This window comes from Furipterus horrens, unplaced genomic scaffold (genome assembly GCF_987537825.1).
Source record: "Furipterus horrens unplaced genomic scaffold, mFurHor1.1.pri manual_scaffold_3, whole genome shotgun sequence".
In the NCBI taxonomy this organism is placed as follows: Eukaryota; Metazoa; Chordata; class Mammalia; order Chiroptera; family Furipteridae; genus Furipterus; species Furipterus horrens.
Window position 1 is genome coordinate 44,598,678 of NW_028327173.1, and position 16,229 is coordinate 44,614,906.

Here is a 16,229-nt window from a genome sequence, read left to right on the forward strand (position 1 = left end):
TTCAGTTCTAAAGATGTTTCACTGGAAATCACTTCAGTCAAAGAGATAAAGCTTTTGGGTCAGAAGTGTTTTTGGGTTCTAGTTCCATCATTAGTTGCTACTTAATTCCTTATGCCTTTTTCTACAAAATGTGGACAATATTATATTTCTCCATAAAGCACAGCAATTCTGAAGGTTGTATGCGTTTCTAAAATATGTGTGAAAAGTCTTAAAAAATAAGGAATATTATTTTTACTGTTGCTACAAAAGATTTAAAATATTTGAAAGAGTATTATTGTACTTTTCAAAATTCCTTATAATCTAAATGAGTAGTTTATTTGGTAGGATCTGGATTATTAAATGCTTAGATCTGGATCTGAAAGTCTACTGATCATTGCAAATTAAAGATCACATTTTATGAACCACCAGAGCATTCACCTCCAATCTGTGGGATATCTCTGCAAGTTTGGTTATTGCGGGCTCCTTGTAAACAAATTCCTGTTCGTCCAAATCCCCGAACTTGGTTCCATAAAAACCAACACGAAAATAGGTGCCAAACATCCGCTTACCATCCTAGGTTTAGGAAAATAAAGAAACTTCAATACGAAGTCTTTTTTTTTTCTTTTCACATTATGCTTAGGTTACTGTAGTATAACATCCCCAAAACACTGCAAAAAGGTTTAATTTGAAATACAATATTTTATTATTTCTCAAATGAAGGTAAAAACAAAGCAAATAATCTTTCTTTTTCATTATTTCTAATGAACAACATTATGTAATCGGGCTCTCACCAAGTGAATAAATCACTTATGGTATATGCTTTTTAAGGTTTGTACCAAGTGACTGTTTCACTCTGGTTTATGTTTTAAGTCCATACATTTGAAATAAATTCTCTTTTTTCCTTGTTCCAAGAAAAGATGATTGGTATAATATAAACTGTGCCTTAACTGTCCTGAAATCAGAGCACACTACATAAAAACACTAACATTTTTAGTTAACAGCCTTACATAATCTCTTTACATATATTAAATCAGATCATAAAAGTTAGGAGCCACGGATAGCACCTGGCATAGATGATCAGTAAATGTCAAGACCATCCAGAAGCACTAAGCAAAAATTTACAATCAGTATCTCTGTGCCAATAAAAGTATTTTTATTTGGATGAGTAACTAAAAAATGGAATACAAAGGGGGAAATGTACGACTGACAGATAAAAGGAAGTAAAAATTGAGAGGAGCTGGTTATTCTGCAGTCCCCAAACCACCCACTGCACACATTAACCAACCACACATTCATTTCAAGTATGAAGTACAAGTCACTTTTACACATTTGGAAACAAATTCCTGCACTAAAGATAAAATGGAAGCTTTCTACGTAATTCTTTCAATTTAGATACAAAGGTATTTCAGAAGGATTTTGTAGTGGCTCCTACATACACAGACAGATAAGTATGTAAGCCTAATCTGTTCTATACTTATTTTTCCTATATCAGGTTCTTATTGAAAAGGCAAAAGAGCATGTAAAATAAGTGACAACTGTCACAGATAAGCAAAATGGGGAGCTCTGATCCTTAATTTACCAGTTTTATAATACAAAAATAAAAAAAAGTGACTAAAAATACCCCACAATTTTGTCCAGAAGCATTAGTGTGTTTTTTTTTTCCCTTAATGTCTCTGGAGTTAAAGAAACTTGAGGTTATAATTTAAATTTTTTCACAAGTGATTTTATTTCAAAATTTAACAGACATAACAATTAACTGACCTTTATAGCAAAGGAAATCTTTCCAGATAGATCAAATGTATTCAACCAAAATTATGATTAAAACCATCAACACACCAATGGGACAATATAATATGTAATAGCAAATATTGACGTAATCAAGAAATGAAGAATGGAAAATAGAGATATTTGAGAAAACTAATGATTTGTGACTTATTTTTAAAAAAATGTCATATACATATTTCTACAAATATTAAAATATTTGTACTCCTCTTAAAAGGTTTCCAGTTTAAAACACTGTTTCATGGAGGAGTGGGAGTGGGTGGGCAAGGCAGTAGAGATCGACGGGGGAAAAATTGGGACAACTATAACAACAATAAAAAAAATAAAATACTATTTTAAATCTTCAATATTGTGACCTTTTAAGTATTTAAAGACACCTATTACAATTTATTTCCTTTAGCTACACTTTTCAGTTCTCAATCATCTTCAAGGACAATAATTACTATCCTGTTTGCATTTGATTTGTTTTTCAGTGCCACCTTTCAAAGAGTGGTATCGCCCTGGCTGGTGTGGCTCAGTGGATTGAGTGCCAGCCTGTGAACCAGAGTCAATGGTTCGATTCCCAGTCAGGGCACATGCCTGGGTTGCGGGCCAGGTCCCCAGTTGAGGACGCGTGAGAGGCAACCACACATTGCTATTTTCCTCTCTTCCTCTAAAAATAAATAAAATCTTTAAAAACAAAAATAAATAAAGTGTGGTGTCTCAGAAAGAGACACAATACTGCTATGATCAGATCTGCCCAATGAGGCTCACTGCCTTCCAGGACCTGGACTTTAATTTTATTAATGCACCTGAAAATTGAACTATTGAGCACCCATTTAAAACTCTTTATTTACTTTCTATACTAACATTCAGTTCGAGGAAAGACACTAAGTGCTTATGTTACACAATTCATCAGTAATAGGAATATAAAAATAAGATTTGGCTCCTCAAAAGAGTAAAAAACATGTATTCAAATAATTACAATGCAAAGGGTTATGTGCTGTAATTAAAAAGTTGTACCGCAAAACATTAATCCTATTGGAGCCAGGTCACAAAGGAGGGGGCACACAGACAAGGTTCTGCAGCTCACATAATGAACAGTGGATGTGGGAGGAAAGGAAAGGACATTGCAGCAGAGAAAGGAGGAAAGAAAGAAGAATACAAAGTCACGAAACAGAATGCATGTGAGGAAAACCACCCATTCACATACTTAAGTGCCTGCGATGTGTCAACAAAGTGTTCTAGACATTTGTGATGAATCAATGAACTAAAGAGACAAAGAGGGTGGTCAAGATAGGTCTCATCATGAAGGAAGTGAGCGTTATTCATATGGATCTCTGGGGGAAGTGGGTTCCAGGCAGAAGACAGAGCAACTGCAAAGGCCTGAGGACGGAAGTCTACCTAATGTGTTTGGGGAACAGGAAGGTGGCCAGTGTGACGGAAGCAGACAGAGTAAGTTGGATAAGATCAAAGAGGTAACTATATAGAGTTATTGGGATGGGAAATGAATGTGTGAATACTAAAGTGGCAGAAAAAGCAACAACGGAAAAAAGTTAAGAGTCTGACAACACTTATTTTCAATTTAGAGTTCTCTAGTGTCAAACTACTGCCGCATCAGGATCATGAAAGCATAATACATAGCTTCATCTTCAGGAAAAACATCACTTCATCTTTGTTTCCTTTTCAGACTTTTGAAGCACAGGATATCTGTTTTTCCTTTGAATATTTTTTTAAAAATCCACTTTCCTATAATCTAGCCTATGTTTTTCTAACATTATCTTCCTTTACTGTTACAAACTGTTTTTGAACTTTCCATCATTCCCACACTTCAACTTATTCTTTGTTAGCAGCTCTACTTATTGATTCCATAATCTTATGGGTGATGAAACTATGTCCCAGACAAGGAAATCCATCTATTCATCTATCCATTTCTCTAGTGGTTGAAATCTCTTATGACAAATATACCTTAAATCTGTTCTAGTTTTTTAAATCTGTATTTCATAAGAAACATTCTGTTGAGCTGGTTCTATATTTCCACAATGACATTACATCTATAACTTCTTTTAACCTCACCCAATTGTTTTCCACTGTGCTTCCTTCAAGTTACCGGATTTCCATATGGGCATACCAGTATTTCACAGTGGTAATTTTCCCTTCCCTTCTATTATTTATTCATTCCTTCAAGAACACATACACTTTTATCAGTTCATTCAGCCACAGATCTAAACTTGGGAACAGAACACCTCTTAGATTTTATTAACCAAATTATGTTAGCATTTCAAGTAACAGTAAAAATGATAATAATAAATATAACAAAAATAATAATCTCCAATGTATTTCGACTACTTGGCATGTGCCAGATACTGGCTATCCACTTTACATGCATTATGTCAATTCTTATCACAACTCTGAGCTAGGTACCATTATTTCCCCCCTTATTTTAGGATAAAGAAAATAACTTGTCTAAGGTCATACTTGGAGACCATACTGTGGTGCAGCTGGGAGTTAAGTACCAATATATTTGACACCTTAGTCCAAGTTCTTAATAAAGCTATATAATCCACATACTCTATACACTGATATACAAACACCAGAAAATAAATATATACCATCTTACATTTCTTTGATGTTTTCCTTGAGAATTTCCTTGAGTACTTGGTATTTCTCTGTTCTGTCTTCCTCTATCTTATAACACTGTCCTCTACTGTAAATACAAATTATCTCTTTCTGAATACAAATTGATCACTATTTGGTAAAGAGATAAATATATCTTTTCAAAATGAAATACATTGCCCTGGCTGGTGTGGCTCAGTAGATTGAGCACTGGCCTGCGAATCAAAGGTCCTTGGTTCAATTCCCAGTCTGGGCACATGCCTGGGCTGTGGGCCAGGTCACCAGTTGGGGGCATGCGAGAGGCAACCAATAGATATTTCTCTTACACATCGATATTTCTCTCTTTCTCCCTCCCTTCCCCTAAAAAATAAATAAGTAAAATCTTTAGATAAAATACACAAAATATGAGGTTATAAAAACTTCCATACAGAAATTCAACATTTCTTTTTTATAAAAATAATTTAAAATGCAATCATAAGAAATGATTAAAGCACATTTTATTTTCTATTATTTTAAAAAATAAATTGGGGAAAAGAAAAGAATAAAATGAACAGTGAACAGCCATCAGGGTACTGAATCAGGCACAGCAGATTGACAGCCACTATGATTCGTGAAGGGTTCATGATTTGCTATTTTGCATGGTAAATACTTTACAAAGTGCTAAGTGTCAAGTTTTAGTTACCTTTCTCACACACACACACACACACACACACACACACAGAGGCATAAACCCACACACATATCCCAGAAAAGCTCTGCCAACTGAAACAATTTGTACAAATCGAGGAGCATAATGAAAAATGAAACACATTGCTAATATATAAGCTCAGAAGGCTTTTCCTATAAGTCAAAGAGTCATTCTATAATGTATAAATTATTCTTACTGAATTTTAACCCAGTCAGAGTTCTTTGGGACTACTAGGAAATTAGCTAGAAACAGTTTTTTAGGAAAAATGAAATTACTGAAGTTTTCCAAGTCAAAAAGAAAAATATTCACAAGATAGAAACTTACCACAATAGACAATAGTAAAAGTAGGGAGTAGGGTCAGCAACCAGGGGCAAGAGAGAAAACAGAAAGCATTTTAATTAGGGAAATTTCAAAACAAATAAGCAGCAAATGGTAGCAAATACATTTTTTAAATGCAAGCATCCATTTAACAAGGAAAAAAGCGAAAAACAAGCGTGCAACAATTTTAGAAGCTACAAAGCTAAAAGTCCAGTGAAAGGTAGTGACAAGATATAAACAAGAAAATAGTCTGTGTGACTTTTACCATGCAGTAAACACGATGACAGAATGATATTAATGTCATAACCAGTGAAAATTATACCTTTCAGGGGTCGATTTAGCATCAAGCAGACTAGTAATAAACTGCTCAGAGGTTTCCATATATCTTCTTTTATGCTTACTTTTCAACTAATTCCATTTCATGATAGGAAATCCATAAGGAACTTTATCACTCATAGATAACCATGGCAAGTCTCATTATATATGTCTTGAGACCCAGAAATGAGGGATTCTATAAGTATTAATAAGGTCATACACATTTAATCTGCAGAATTAAGGTAGATGTAAAGTGCAAAAGCAAAAGGTGGGGACCAATTCAGAAATGGAAGAAAATGCAGTAGTAACATTTATTCCTAAGGTTTTCTATTTGGGTCCCAAAACAAGGATTGCAATACAAAACCAAACAGAGAAAGCCTAAGCTGTTTAGTCAACATAAACTTAACTTCCAAGTGAGAGGCAAAGCAGACAACTTTACAAGTACACCTAGCTTTAAATAAATCTGATTTATTAATACCTTGCTTTACCTCATCAAAATAAATTAAAACACATTTTATAGAATTCTTTCCTTTACAGAAACATTTAAAACAATGGCAATCAATTTCTCTCTGGCATTTTTCAGGTACGATTTGATTTATACATAACTTTTCTTGAGCCAAATCACTTACAACATTAAAAGAAGCACACATAGTTTTCATTAAACACTAATTATCGAACACTGTCAGAATATGGGGTCAAATTAAATGTTAAGTTCTCTCAATCTCTTTATTCCTCCCTCCAATAAAATTTAAATGACAAAAGTGAATTTCTTTCCTCAGCAGTGCTTATAATCAAAGTGAAGTGACTCAAGATCAAATGAAGACATTCTTTCATCAATTCTAAGATGCACATATTTTTGGCCCGCATTTTAATATCTCTGTAGTTGGCATTCATCTTTCAACTGATAGGATGTTGTGGTTTAATACACAGGTTTCTGTTTCTTTATTAAATGCATACAGAATAATAGAATGTCTTACAATTGCTGGCATCTTAGAGCAGATGAAGTACAGTATTTTTTATTTATACCTCTGAGCAATAACATATAAATCGACCTCTGTATAATGAGGTGAAACAATATGGTTAAAAAAAGAAATCTGTGTGTAAATGTTGATGAAAGAAAACGCTTCAAAGGATAAAAACAAACTAACGTGATGACAAAGTGGCTCATTTACCAAAGAATCTCATTAGTATAACATAAATTTCCATGCACTACCTATACCTCTTAATAACTTAAAAAAAATAATGTACAGTATTCTAACAAAATTTCTTTGGTTAATGAATTCAGTTCATAGCAGATAGCAACAGAATGCCCACAGCTAGCACATGTGGGCAAAGCATTGGCATAAGAAATCTGATCAAATCAATTAGTGTCTTTAACTAACTAAAACATTACCTACCTCCCAGCCAGTACTCTGTATAATAAAAAGTAAAAAAGGGCAGGTCATAAAAAAAACTGTTCAAAAAGAATTTAAAAAGGCCAAAGGAAGTTCAGTAGTGTAAAGACACCATATATGATAAATTCTTCTCCATAAATAGAAGACACTAGGATATTTTTAAAGACCATATTCTTCCACTTTTAAGATCTCTGATAATTTTTTAAATTTCTTGTTTTAAACCTAATAGCTAAAAATTCACTTTTTAAAAACTTTAAAATTGAGAGTACACATTTTTGGGGGGAAAGAAAGCCAACTGCTTGTTTCATTTGTGCATCTAAATCAGATCTCTAGCTAAGCTCTTCTGCACTTTACTGAACTACCCAGGGTAAAACTGGAATAAAAATTGCAATTTTGATAAAATTCCTTTGGTACAAATGGATGAAAGTTTCTTGAATCTACTTGCTCTAGATGTTCCAGACCTGACCTGTATAATTTGCAGTATACAGTGCTAGAATCTGTGACAGTACATGTATAACTGATTACAAAAAAGACCCACCTGTTATAATCACGAATCCTAGTACATCTTTTGTAACTTCAATATTTTAATAGATGATGATAAAATTCTGGCATAACAGTATAGCAGCCCTATGTTAAGACCGTTCAAATTTTTAGATTATATCAGTTCATCTAGAACAGCCTAGTCCATGGCAAGATGGAGGAGGTCAAGCTGAAAGACAATCAAGTAGGACTAGTACTGAATACAAAAGTGAGTATTCAATATTCAGCTTCCTTCTTAGATGATGGCAGTAGCAGATAACAGCATGGGCAGCACAGGAGAGGGAATAGTAAAGTGGAGGAGGAGAAGGCTCAGCAGGATTATTTCACAGTATTTAATGGAGCCAAGGATTTAGTTTCAGGGACATTGACTGCAACAGCCTAACTAGTTTTGAAACCAACTTTATTTTGATCTTAATTTTTGGGATAATATGTGGATTCCATAAACAAGTACTGAAATCATACTATTATAATTGAATAAACATAAGACAACCATTTTATTCATTATATTCATATTAGAAATATATCAAAGGATGATTGAATGGAAACATCTAAGAAAAACAGTTCAGTCCAATTGAAATCACAAAATATTAAGGGTTCATTAAACTTTCATATCAGTTAATGAAAAATAAATATAAAAATTTTTGGCAGCAAAGGAATAGAAATCAATTTAAAAATCAAATTCATAATTATAACTCACACTGTGAAACAGAAAATAACTTCTAATTTAAAAAAATTTGGCAACTAGTGTGAATTCAAAAAAGTGAAAAAAAAAAGAAAAAGGAAAACTATGTGGGAAGTTTATGATGATTTTCATCTACTTTAGGTAAATTCATTTTTTTGTTAATGAGCCTTGCTTTGGTCCTGAACCATCATTTTGACACTATGCTTCTGTAACCTGATTAAAATGGTCATTCCATGGGATCTAGGTTGACATCAGTACAATGCACCACTAATGCTCTTAGACAGTTTCCTCCATTTATACTGAAAGCTAGAAATTGCAATAATTACCTGATGAACAATTTTGCTGAATGCTTCTTGAAGTTTACCATGAATTGTGGATAATTTCTTTGCATCCCGATTAGCTTCATGAATAGGAATAAGTACTTTGTAAACCTCGTTAACTGCTTCATACATGCCAGCCTGTAAGAAAAGATATTGCTTACTTTTACATCAATAAGAAAGTAAATACTTACAATTTATGAATTCACAATATTTCTGCTAAAGCTTTTCCAATAGCACATAAAAACAAAGTGTACTAATTTTTCATTTTATTAAAGCTTAATAAAAAGAATTTTGCACAATATAGTGTACATGTAAGTTTGAGTGTGTATTTATTACCATACATACACATATATGTATATTTATATTTCTATAATTTTAATTGGACATTATGCTTCTATCTACCCAGTAATTACTTCAGTCAGGGAAATATGTGTATGTCTATATACTTATATATACATATAAACTTTTGCAGAAACTAATTCTGAGCAGAGAAACCAAAGAAATCCAAGTATACTGGTCACACAATTATCAGATAACATATGCCTCCTATGAAACAAAAATTATTTAACTTTTTCAAAATATTAAACCAGCACAGGAAATGTTATTGGAAATCTCCTAAGGAAAATAACTGATTTTTAGTAAACCATGAGAAGGTACTGAGCCATCAGATTTTATTCCACTAGTGGCTGGTGGGCCAGTGGTTGGCCAGGGTGGCTCTGGTTACACTCAGAGTGAGTGACGAAATGTGTTTGTGCCACTATTCCATGCTCGTGTCCTTAATCATGAATTGGTGGCTGTAGTGAGGGAAGAGAGATGTTTTTCCAAGAACCACTTGAGTTCCCATTGCCTCACACCCCAGTAATCATTTTAATTAAGATTAAATAAATTGAAAAATGATGAACTTCATAATTATGTGCTCTTTATTTTAAAGAAATTCTGTAATATAGGTCACTGTAGCACAATCTAAATTCACTACTGTGAATTATTAAAATTACAAACACACACACAGTGCATATTTATTAAAATATTCCATTAATAGCAAAAAAACCCAAAAACCCTTTCTCCTGATAGTTCATATCAGTTATACTGAAACTTAAGGAGCAGAAATCCAGGGGAGGTCAGGATAGTCAAAGTTCTAAAAGACAAAAAGTTGTAAAGTGGACCAACACCTAACATTCTTAGAGTCTAAGAATCATTATATTTACATGAGCTGGTTCTAAGTGCCAATAATAATGAAGAGGAAGGTAATGGCAAACATACTATTATTTACCTGGAGCCATATTACATATATTAACTCATTTAATCCTGACAACATTCCAGTGAGGTAGATACTATTATTAAATGCATTCAATGGGTAAGAAAAGTGAGGCATTGATAGGAGGAGTAATTAGTGCCAACTGAGGTGGCAGAGCCAGGATTTGAATTCTGGCTGTGTGCCTTCTAAATCTGTGCACTTAACCAATATACTGCAAGGCAGAGTTAAGGCCAAGAGAAGAAATAACCAATTCCCAATAGAAGTACAATGGGGAAGGAGGTCATTGCCTATTTCCTTAAGCTACTGTCTTATATTAACATGAACCTCACTGTTTTTTTTTTTTTTTTACCTTGTTTGAAACTAGCCCACATGCTACAGAGCTGTTAGGCCAGCTTCAGTATTACTTTTCCTCCTTTTACGACCACCAAGACCAGTGTTCAGATTGATGGGAAAGGGAGCTGGAGGGTAACCTCACTGTTTTTTAAACCTTGACTGGGACACTAAACACTCAGGAGAAAAATCACAGAAAAGTAGGTGACCCTATCATCATGGCTCAAGAAAGGGATTTGGCTAGCTCTCTCTCCCTTCTTGGATGAACATCCCATCTCGGATCCACAAGACTACTTCAAATGTTCACATACAGATGGGGAGGGACAGGATTGGGGTTAAAGCCTGGTAGAGTAGATCAGACAAGGGATCTAGGATGTAGTTCATGAAGTTCCTGATAAGTAGGCTCCGGGCCCCCAACACCAACCGAACAGTGACCATAACTTTCCTGACAAACAGGGCAGTGCCCAACACACTCAAGAAAATTCTCACTTTCATACAATAAACAAGCTCTACATCTAGAGCCATGTCAGTCCACCCAAATAGGAACTTAAATCATCTAGTCTTTTTGTTGTTTTTGTTATGTTATGTTATTTATGGTGTTACAGTTGTCAGGGTACATCAGAGAAGGAAAACTCTGACTCCAAAAAACCTCCGCTGCCTTGCGGCATACCTCTTCAGGGGAAAGGCTAAGGGAGTAAACCCCGACAGAAAATCCGGAGCCGGAGTCCCTAAAGCGGTTTGACGTTGTAGTCAACACCGGCAACTCCTGCGGCGCACCTGAAGCCAAGCTGTATCGACTCCGTCTTTCCCTTGGACCCTTCAGCTGCGAAGAGAGGGGGGGTCTGCTGCATGGGCAACAGCAGACCCTCCATATCACCCTGCCCAGGCTCTGTAGCTTCAGTGTCATCGCAAGATGTCGATTCAACACGGGAGGAGACAGATACCGTGTCACTCCCGAGTCGGACTGCACAGCCATTCTCGGCGGTGCAGATGGACTCTTAAGAAGCTACACCATCGTCTCTCGAGACGGACGGCTGCCGCCGACGACGACAGTTGTTCCTTTTTTTCCCTTTTCACCCCTCCACTCAGCCCCACTTTCTCCCCTCCCCAAGTCAATCCCCGCATTGTTGTCTGTGTCCATGGCTGGTGCATAAATGTTTTTTGGTTAATCTCTTCACCATCTTTCATCCCCCTCCCCCCACCGCCTTTTCAGCAGCTGCCAGCCTGTTTTACATATCTAAGCTCCTGTTACTATTTTCTTTGTGAGTTTATTGTGTTCATTAGATTCCACATATAAGTGAGATCATGTGGTATTTCTCTTTCACTGACCAGCTTAATTCACTTAGCATAATTTTTTCTAGGTCCATTCATGCTGTTGCAAAATGTAAGTTTCTCCATTTTTTACTGCTGCATAGTATTCCATTCTGTAAATGTACCATAGGTTTTTTTAAGCACTCATCTATTAATGGGCACTTTTCCAAATCTTGGTTAATAGGCAAAAAACCTGAATAGACACTTCTCCAAAGATGACATATGAATGGCCCGTAGGCATATGAAAAAATGCTCAACATCACTAATCATCAGAGAAATGCAAATTAAAATTGCAATGAGATATCTCACACCTGTCAGAATGGCTACCATCAATAAATCAACAAACAAGTGTTTGCAGGATGTGGAGAAAAGGGAACCCTAATGCACTGTTGGTGGGAATGCATTCTGGTGTGGCCACTGTAGAAAACAGTGAGGAGTATCCTTTAAAAAATTGAAAATGGAACTGCCTTTTGACCCAGAGATTCTACTTCTGGGACTATAACCCAAGGATCTTAGTACACCAATACAAAAAATATATGTACCCCTATGTTTTGCTCTCTTTTAATGAAATTTTAGTTTTAGAAAATGTTTGGTGGTGACAGTTTTGTAAACCAAAAACAGAGAAAAGAAAAAATCTGTCAGAGATTAAAGGTTGGTCCATGAACAAGCAAAGGAAAAACACTAGAAGTGACAGATTATTAAGATTAAAAGGAGTAAGCAATGATGAATCTAGGAAGGAAATTTATTCCTAGTTTTTAAAAAGTGTACTTTATTGATTATGCTTTTATAGTTGTCCAGATCTTCCCCCTTTACCCTCTCCACCCGGTACCTCCCATTCCCTCTGGCAATCCTCCCCTTAGTTTATGTCCCTGGGTCATGTATAAGTTCTTTGGCTTCTCCATTTCCTATACTGTTCTTAACATCCCCCATCTATTTTGTTCCTATCAATTAGTCTTCAATTTGGCTTCTTGATCCCTGCACCATGTCCCTCATTCTTCCCTTTCCCCATCCCAACTAACCCTCCAAATTATCTCCATATCTATGATTCTGTTTCTGTTTGGCTTATTTGCTTAGTTTGTTTTTTAGATTCAAGTGTTGGTAGTTGTGAACTTATTGCCATTTTAATGTTCATAATTTTGATCTTCTTTTTCTTAAATAAGTCCCTTTAACATTTCATGTAATACTGGTGTGGTGATGATGAATTCCTTTAGCTTTACCTTGTCTAGGAAGCACTTTATCTTTCCTTTCATAATAAATGATAGCTTTGCTGAATAGAGTAATCTATCACTTTGCTTTTCATCACTTTGAATACTTCTTTCCAGCTCTTTCTAGCCTGAAAAGTTTCTTTTGAGAAATCAGCTAACAGTCTTATGGGAACTCCTTTATACGTAACTATCTGCTGCTTTTAAGATTCTCTCTTTATCTTGAATCTTTGGCATTTTAATTATGATGTGTCTTGGTGTGGTCCTCTTTTCATACATCTTGTTTGGAACTCTCTGTGCTTCCTGGACTTATACATCTATTTCTTTCACTAAATTAGGGACATTTTCTTTCATTATTTTTTTGTGTAAGTTTTCCATTTCTTGCTCTTTCTCTTTTCCTTCCATGACCCCTATGATTTGAATGTTGGTATATTTGAAGTTATTCCAGAGGCTGCTTATCCTATCCACATTTTTAAGGATTACTTTTTCTTCTTGTTGTTCTGATTGAATTTTTTTCTTTCTTATGTTCCAAATCATTGATTTGATCCTGAGCTTCATCCACTTCACTTCTGATTCTCTGAAAATTTTTCGTTATTTCACTTAGTGGACCCTTCATCTCACCTGGGTCTTTTTTGATGCTGTTGAAGTACCCAATGAGTTCCTTGAGGATCCTAACAACCAATGTTCTGAATTCTGCATTTGCCAGATTGCTCATCTCCATTTTGTTTAGTTCTTTTTCTGAAGTTTTGTTCTGTTCTTTCATTTGAGCCATGTTTCTTTGTCTCCTCATTTTGGCAGCTTCCCTCTGTTTGTTTCTATTTATTAGGCAGAGCTGCTTTGACTCCCTTTCTTAGTAGCACTGCCTGTTGTAGAAGAGGTCACTCATAAGTTAGATGGGGCAGAGCCTTTAGGTAATACTCAGGATGGAGCAACCCATGTGAACCAGGCTGATGGAATCTCAGATATGGTGTCACTGCACTGTGGTTCCATTGGGGGAGGGCTCAGAAAAGGGACAATGGTCACTTTCTGGCCTTTGGAGATTTGTCTGGGAGGTAGCTCTCCACCAGCTCTCGCCCTGATGCCAGGCACTTCAGTTTCTCCCTGCATGCCACAGGTGCCTTTCCAGCTGCTGCCCCAGTGCTGGAGCCCAGAGGGAGTGAGTCGGCGTAAGCTCCAAATCCGTTGCAGGCCCTTCAAGAAGCGACTCTTGAGAATCCCAGTTTCTTCTGCCCGCCCCAATGCCCACTGGATTTTACAGCTGGAAGTTATGGGGACTGGAAGCCCCTATTGAACAAATATTTAAGAACTTGTTAAGCACAAAGTGCTGTGTAAAATAGATTGAAATGTAATGTCGTCTCTGCAGTTAGAGGTTCCCAAGATTTCTAACACACGTGTAAGAAGCAAGGCTCTAGGGTTAAGGCACTCACCAACCCTAAGTCCCAGGTTTTCCACAGGCTCTACAGCTGAGCAAACTTATGGGCCACACTGATGAAATAACAGAAGTTCATGGTCAGTTCTATGATCCACTTCTGCAGGGTGAGGACAAACCAAGACGTCACAAATCTTACCAAGTGTTAAGGAAGTGCTTGGGCTGGTGACTGTACCAGCCCGCGCCCTGTGCCTATGGGGTTCCACCTAGAAGCCAAGTGTGGAACTGGGGGCGGCTTTGCTAGAACTTGTCAGACTTGGAAGACAAAACCAGTTTCAAGTCCACACATGCTTGTGCAATGAGAATGGAATACTCCAGGTAGGGCAGCAGCCAGTACGCACAGTAACACTGGTACTGGAGAGCCACCAGGAACCCCACCAGCTCCAGAAGCAAACTCAGGAGACTGAGGTCCTGCCCACTGCATGCCGCCAGCAGGGCAGAGATACGTGGCAGCTTGAGTGGCGCACACCTATTTCTATATAGTTCCTAAGGTACTTAGAGGAAACTATTGTAAAGGAAAAGCAGGGTCATAGGCAGAGAAAATAAATACCCACATCACTAATAGTTCTGAAGTATGTAACTGGGGAAAGAGAACGAACAAGAGTTATCTACCATAGAGAAAGAAGCAGCTGCTTGCTCCAGTAATCCCACAAGTCCTGACTCAGTAAAGTACTTTCCAGAGCAGATACCTTCTTCATCTGGAGATACCACATCATCTGAGACTGCAGACTCTTCTAAAACATTAGATGAAATATTCTAGGGAGAAAAAAGTTGAAAAAAAATTTGTGAAATGGAAGTAATTTCTTAGCATGAAATATGTATATGAAGAAGTAATTGAAGATGAAACACAGTTATCAGTTTAGGTTAAAAAAAGGGTAGTCAACACACAGATAAAAGACAAATCTCCAAAAACTTTTTATATTTTGAAGATGATAATAAAATAAAACACGATTGCTAGATAACTTTTCCATGCATAGTTTTGAGAATGAAAATTTTTAAAAATCATGGGTTAAGGAAAATGATGACATGACATAGGACATCTCAGGAGACTTAAATAGTATTTAATTTAATTGAGCTTGTCAAAATTCCCTATGAGGGAAATTAAGGTACAAAATGGTCTCTTTGACTTGTTCAACATATACTGAGCTAAAGAAAAAACTCAGATATAATAATAGCCCTTTACCCCATCCATAGGATTGGGATCAGTTATTATTTCTAAAAAAGAAATGATACATTCATACGTTTAATATTTTAGTTTAACCTAAACATTTACAGTAGATATATACTTATTTTTCAGTTTTTCTGAAGTAGGTCTAAGGCCTTTTCTTTACATATGGGTCCCCAGATCAGAGTTCCATGTAATTTTCCTTGACTAAATACCCACAATGCAACCGTCATGTAATATGTTCAGCTTTTGTTTCTTTAAAGTAGAGTAAAAATCTGAACTTAAAAAGCTTATCAAATTATCCTAGATTTCAAGGAGCTTTTCCTGCAATCTTTTATATTTGTTTGGTCCAAAATTAACTCACCAACAACTGTTTTAGAGATTTACTTTTTTTTTTTGAGATTCACTTTTATCAAGTTTTTACAAATTGTTCAACTTAGTTTTCAGAAAACAATAACTCACTTTCTTTTTGCATTCAGATTTCATCAGAGGATATAATATTTAATTAAAATCTGAAATTTTCCAAACCTGGCATTAATAAGTTTTTAAGAAAAGCAACTTATAACTGACTCTTGGTAAATAAGGAATTCAACTAGTGAGTCAGAGGTATGTAACCCTTCTAGAGAGTAAACTCTCACCTCTGAGTCATGGTGTTAGTATAGCTTATACAGATAATGGAGAGTGTTGTGTTATGTGGTGTGATAAGTAAAAGCCAGTTAAGAGTTTCTACTGAATTGATTCTCCATATTTTGAGTGTGTTTCGTAGATGCCATAAAGTCCATAGCTGTGTTGGCAAAGAGAATAAACACACACAGCACTGATAATTCAGATGTAAGAACATGTGGAAAAAGAGTTAACAGGAAGTACTCTTTAAAAATATATCAATGACAGTGACAGTGAAACGTTAATTCATCTCATGAAGAA

At 35.8% G+C, this 16,229-nt stretch overlaps 1 protein-coding gene and 1 non-coding gene across 2 annotated transcripts in view; both read right to left on the reverse strand.

Moving 5' to 3' along the window:
* The window catches only part of DOCK7 (dedicator of cytokinesis 7), a 192,186-nt gene that overhangs the window by 8,449 nt on the left and 167,508 nt on the right, over window positions 1-16,229 (reverse strand). The window contains exons 41-44 of the mRNA XM_090269555.1: window positions 14,753-14,896; window positions 8,620-8,751; window positions 7,075-7,089; window positions 418-543 (exon numbers count right to left, since the gene is read on the reverse strand). Coding sequence (XP_090125681.1) covers window positions 418-543; window positions 7,075-7,089; window positions 8,620-8,751; window positions 14,753-14,896 — 417 coding nt within the window. The remainder of the gene's footprint in view (window positions 1-417; window positions 544-7,074; window positions 7,090-8,619; window positions 8,752-14,752; window positions 14,897-16,229) is intronic.
* Window positions 10,217-10,335, reverse strand: LOC150015008 (small nucleolar RNA SNORA61). The gene has a single exon (XR_016510328.1). It is a non-coding gene; the product is annotated as a small nucleolar RNA SNORA61 (small nucleolar RNA).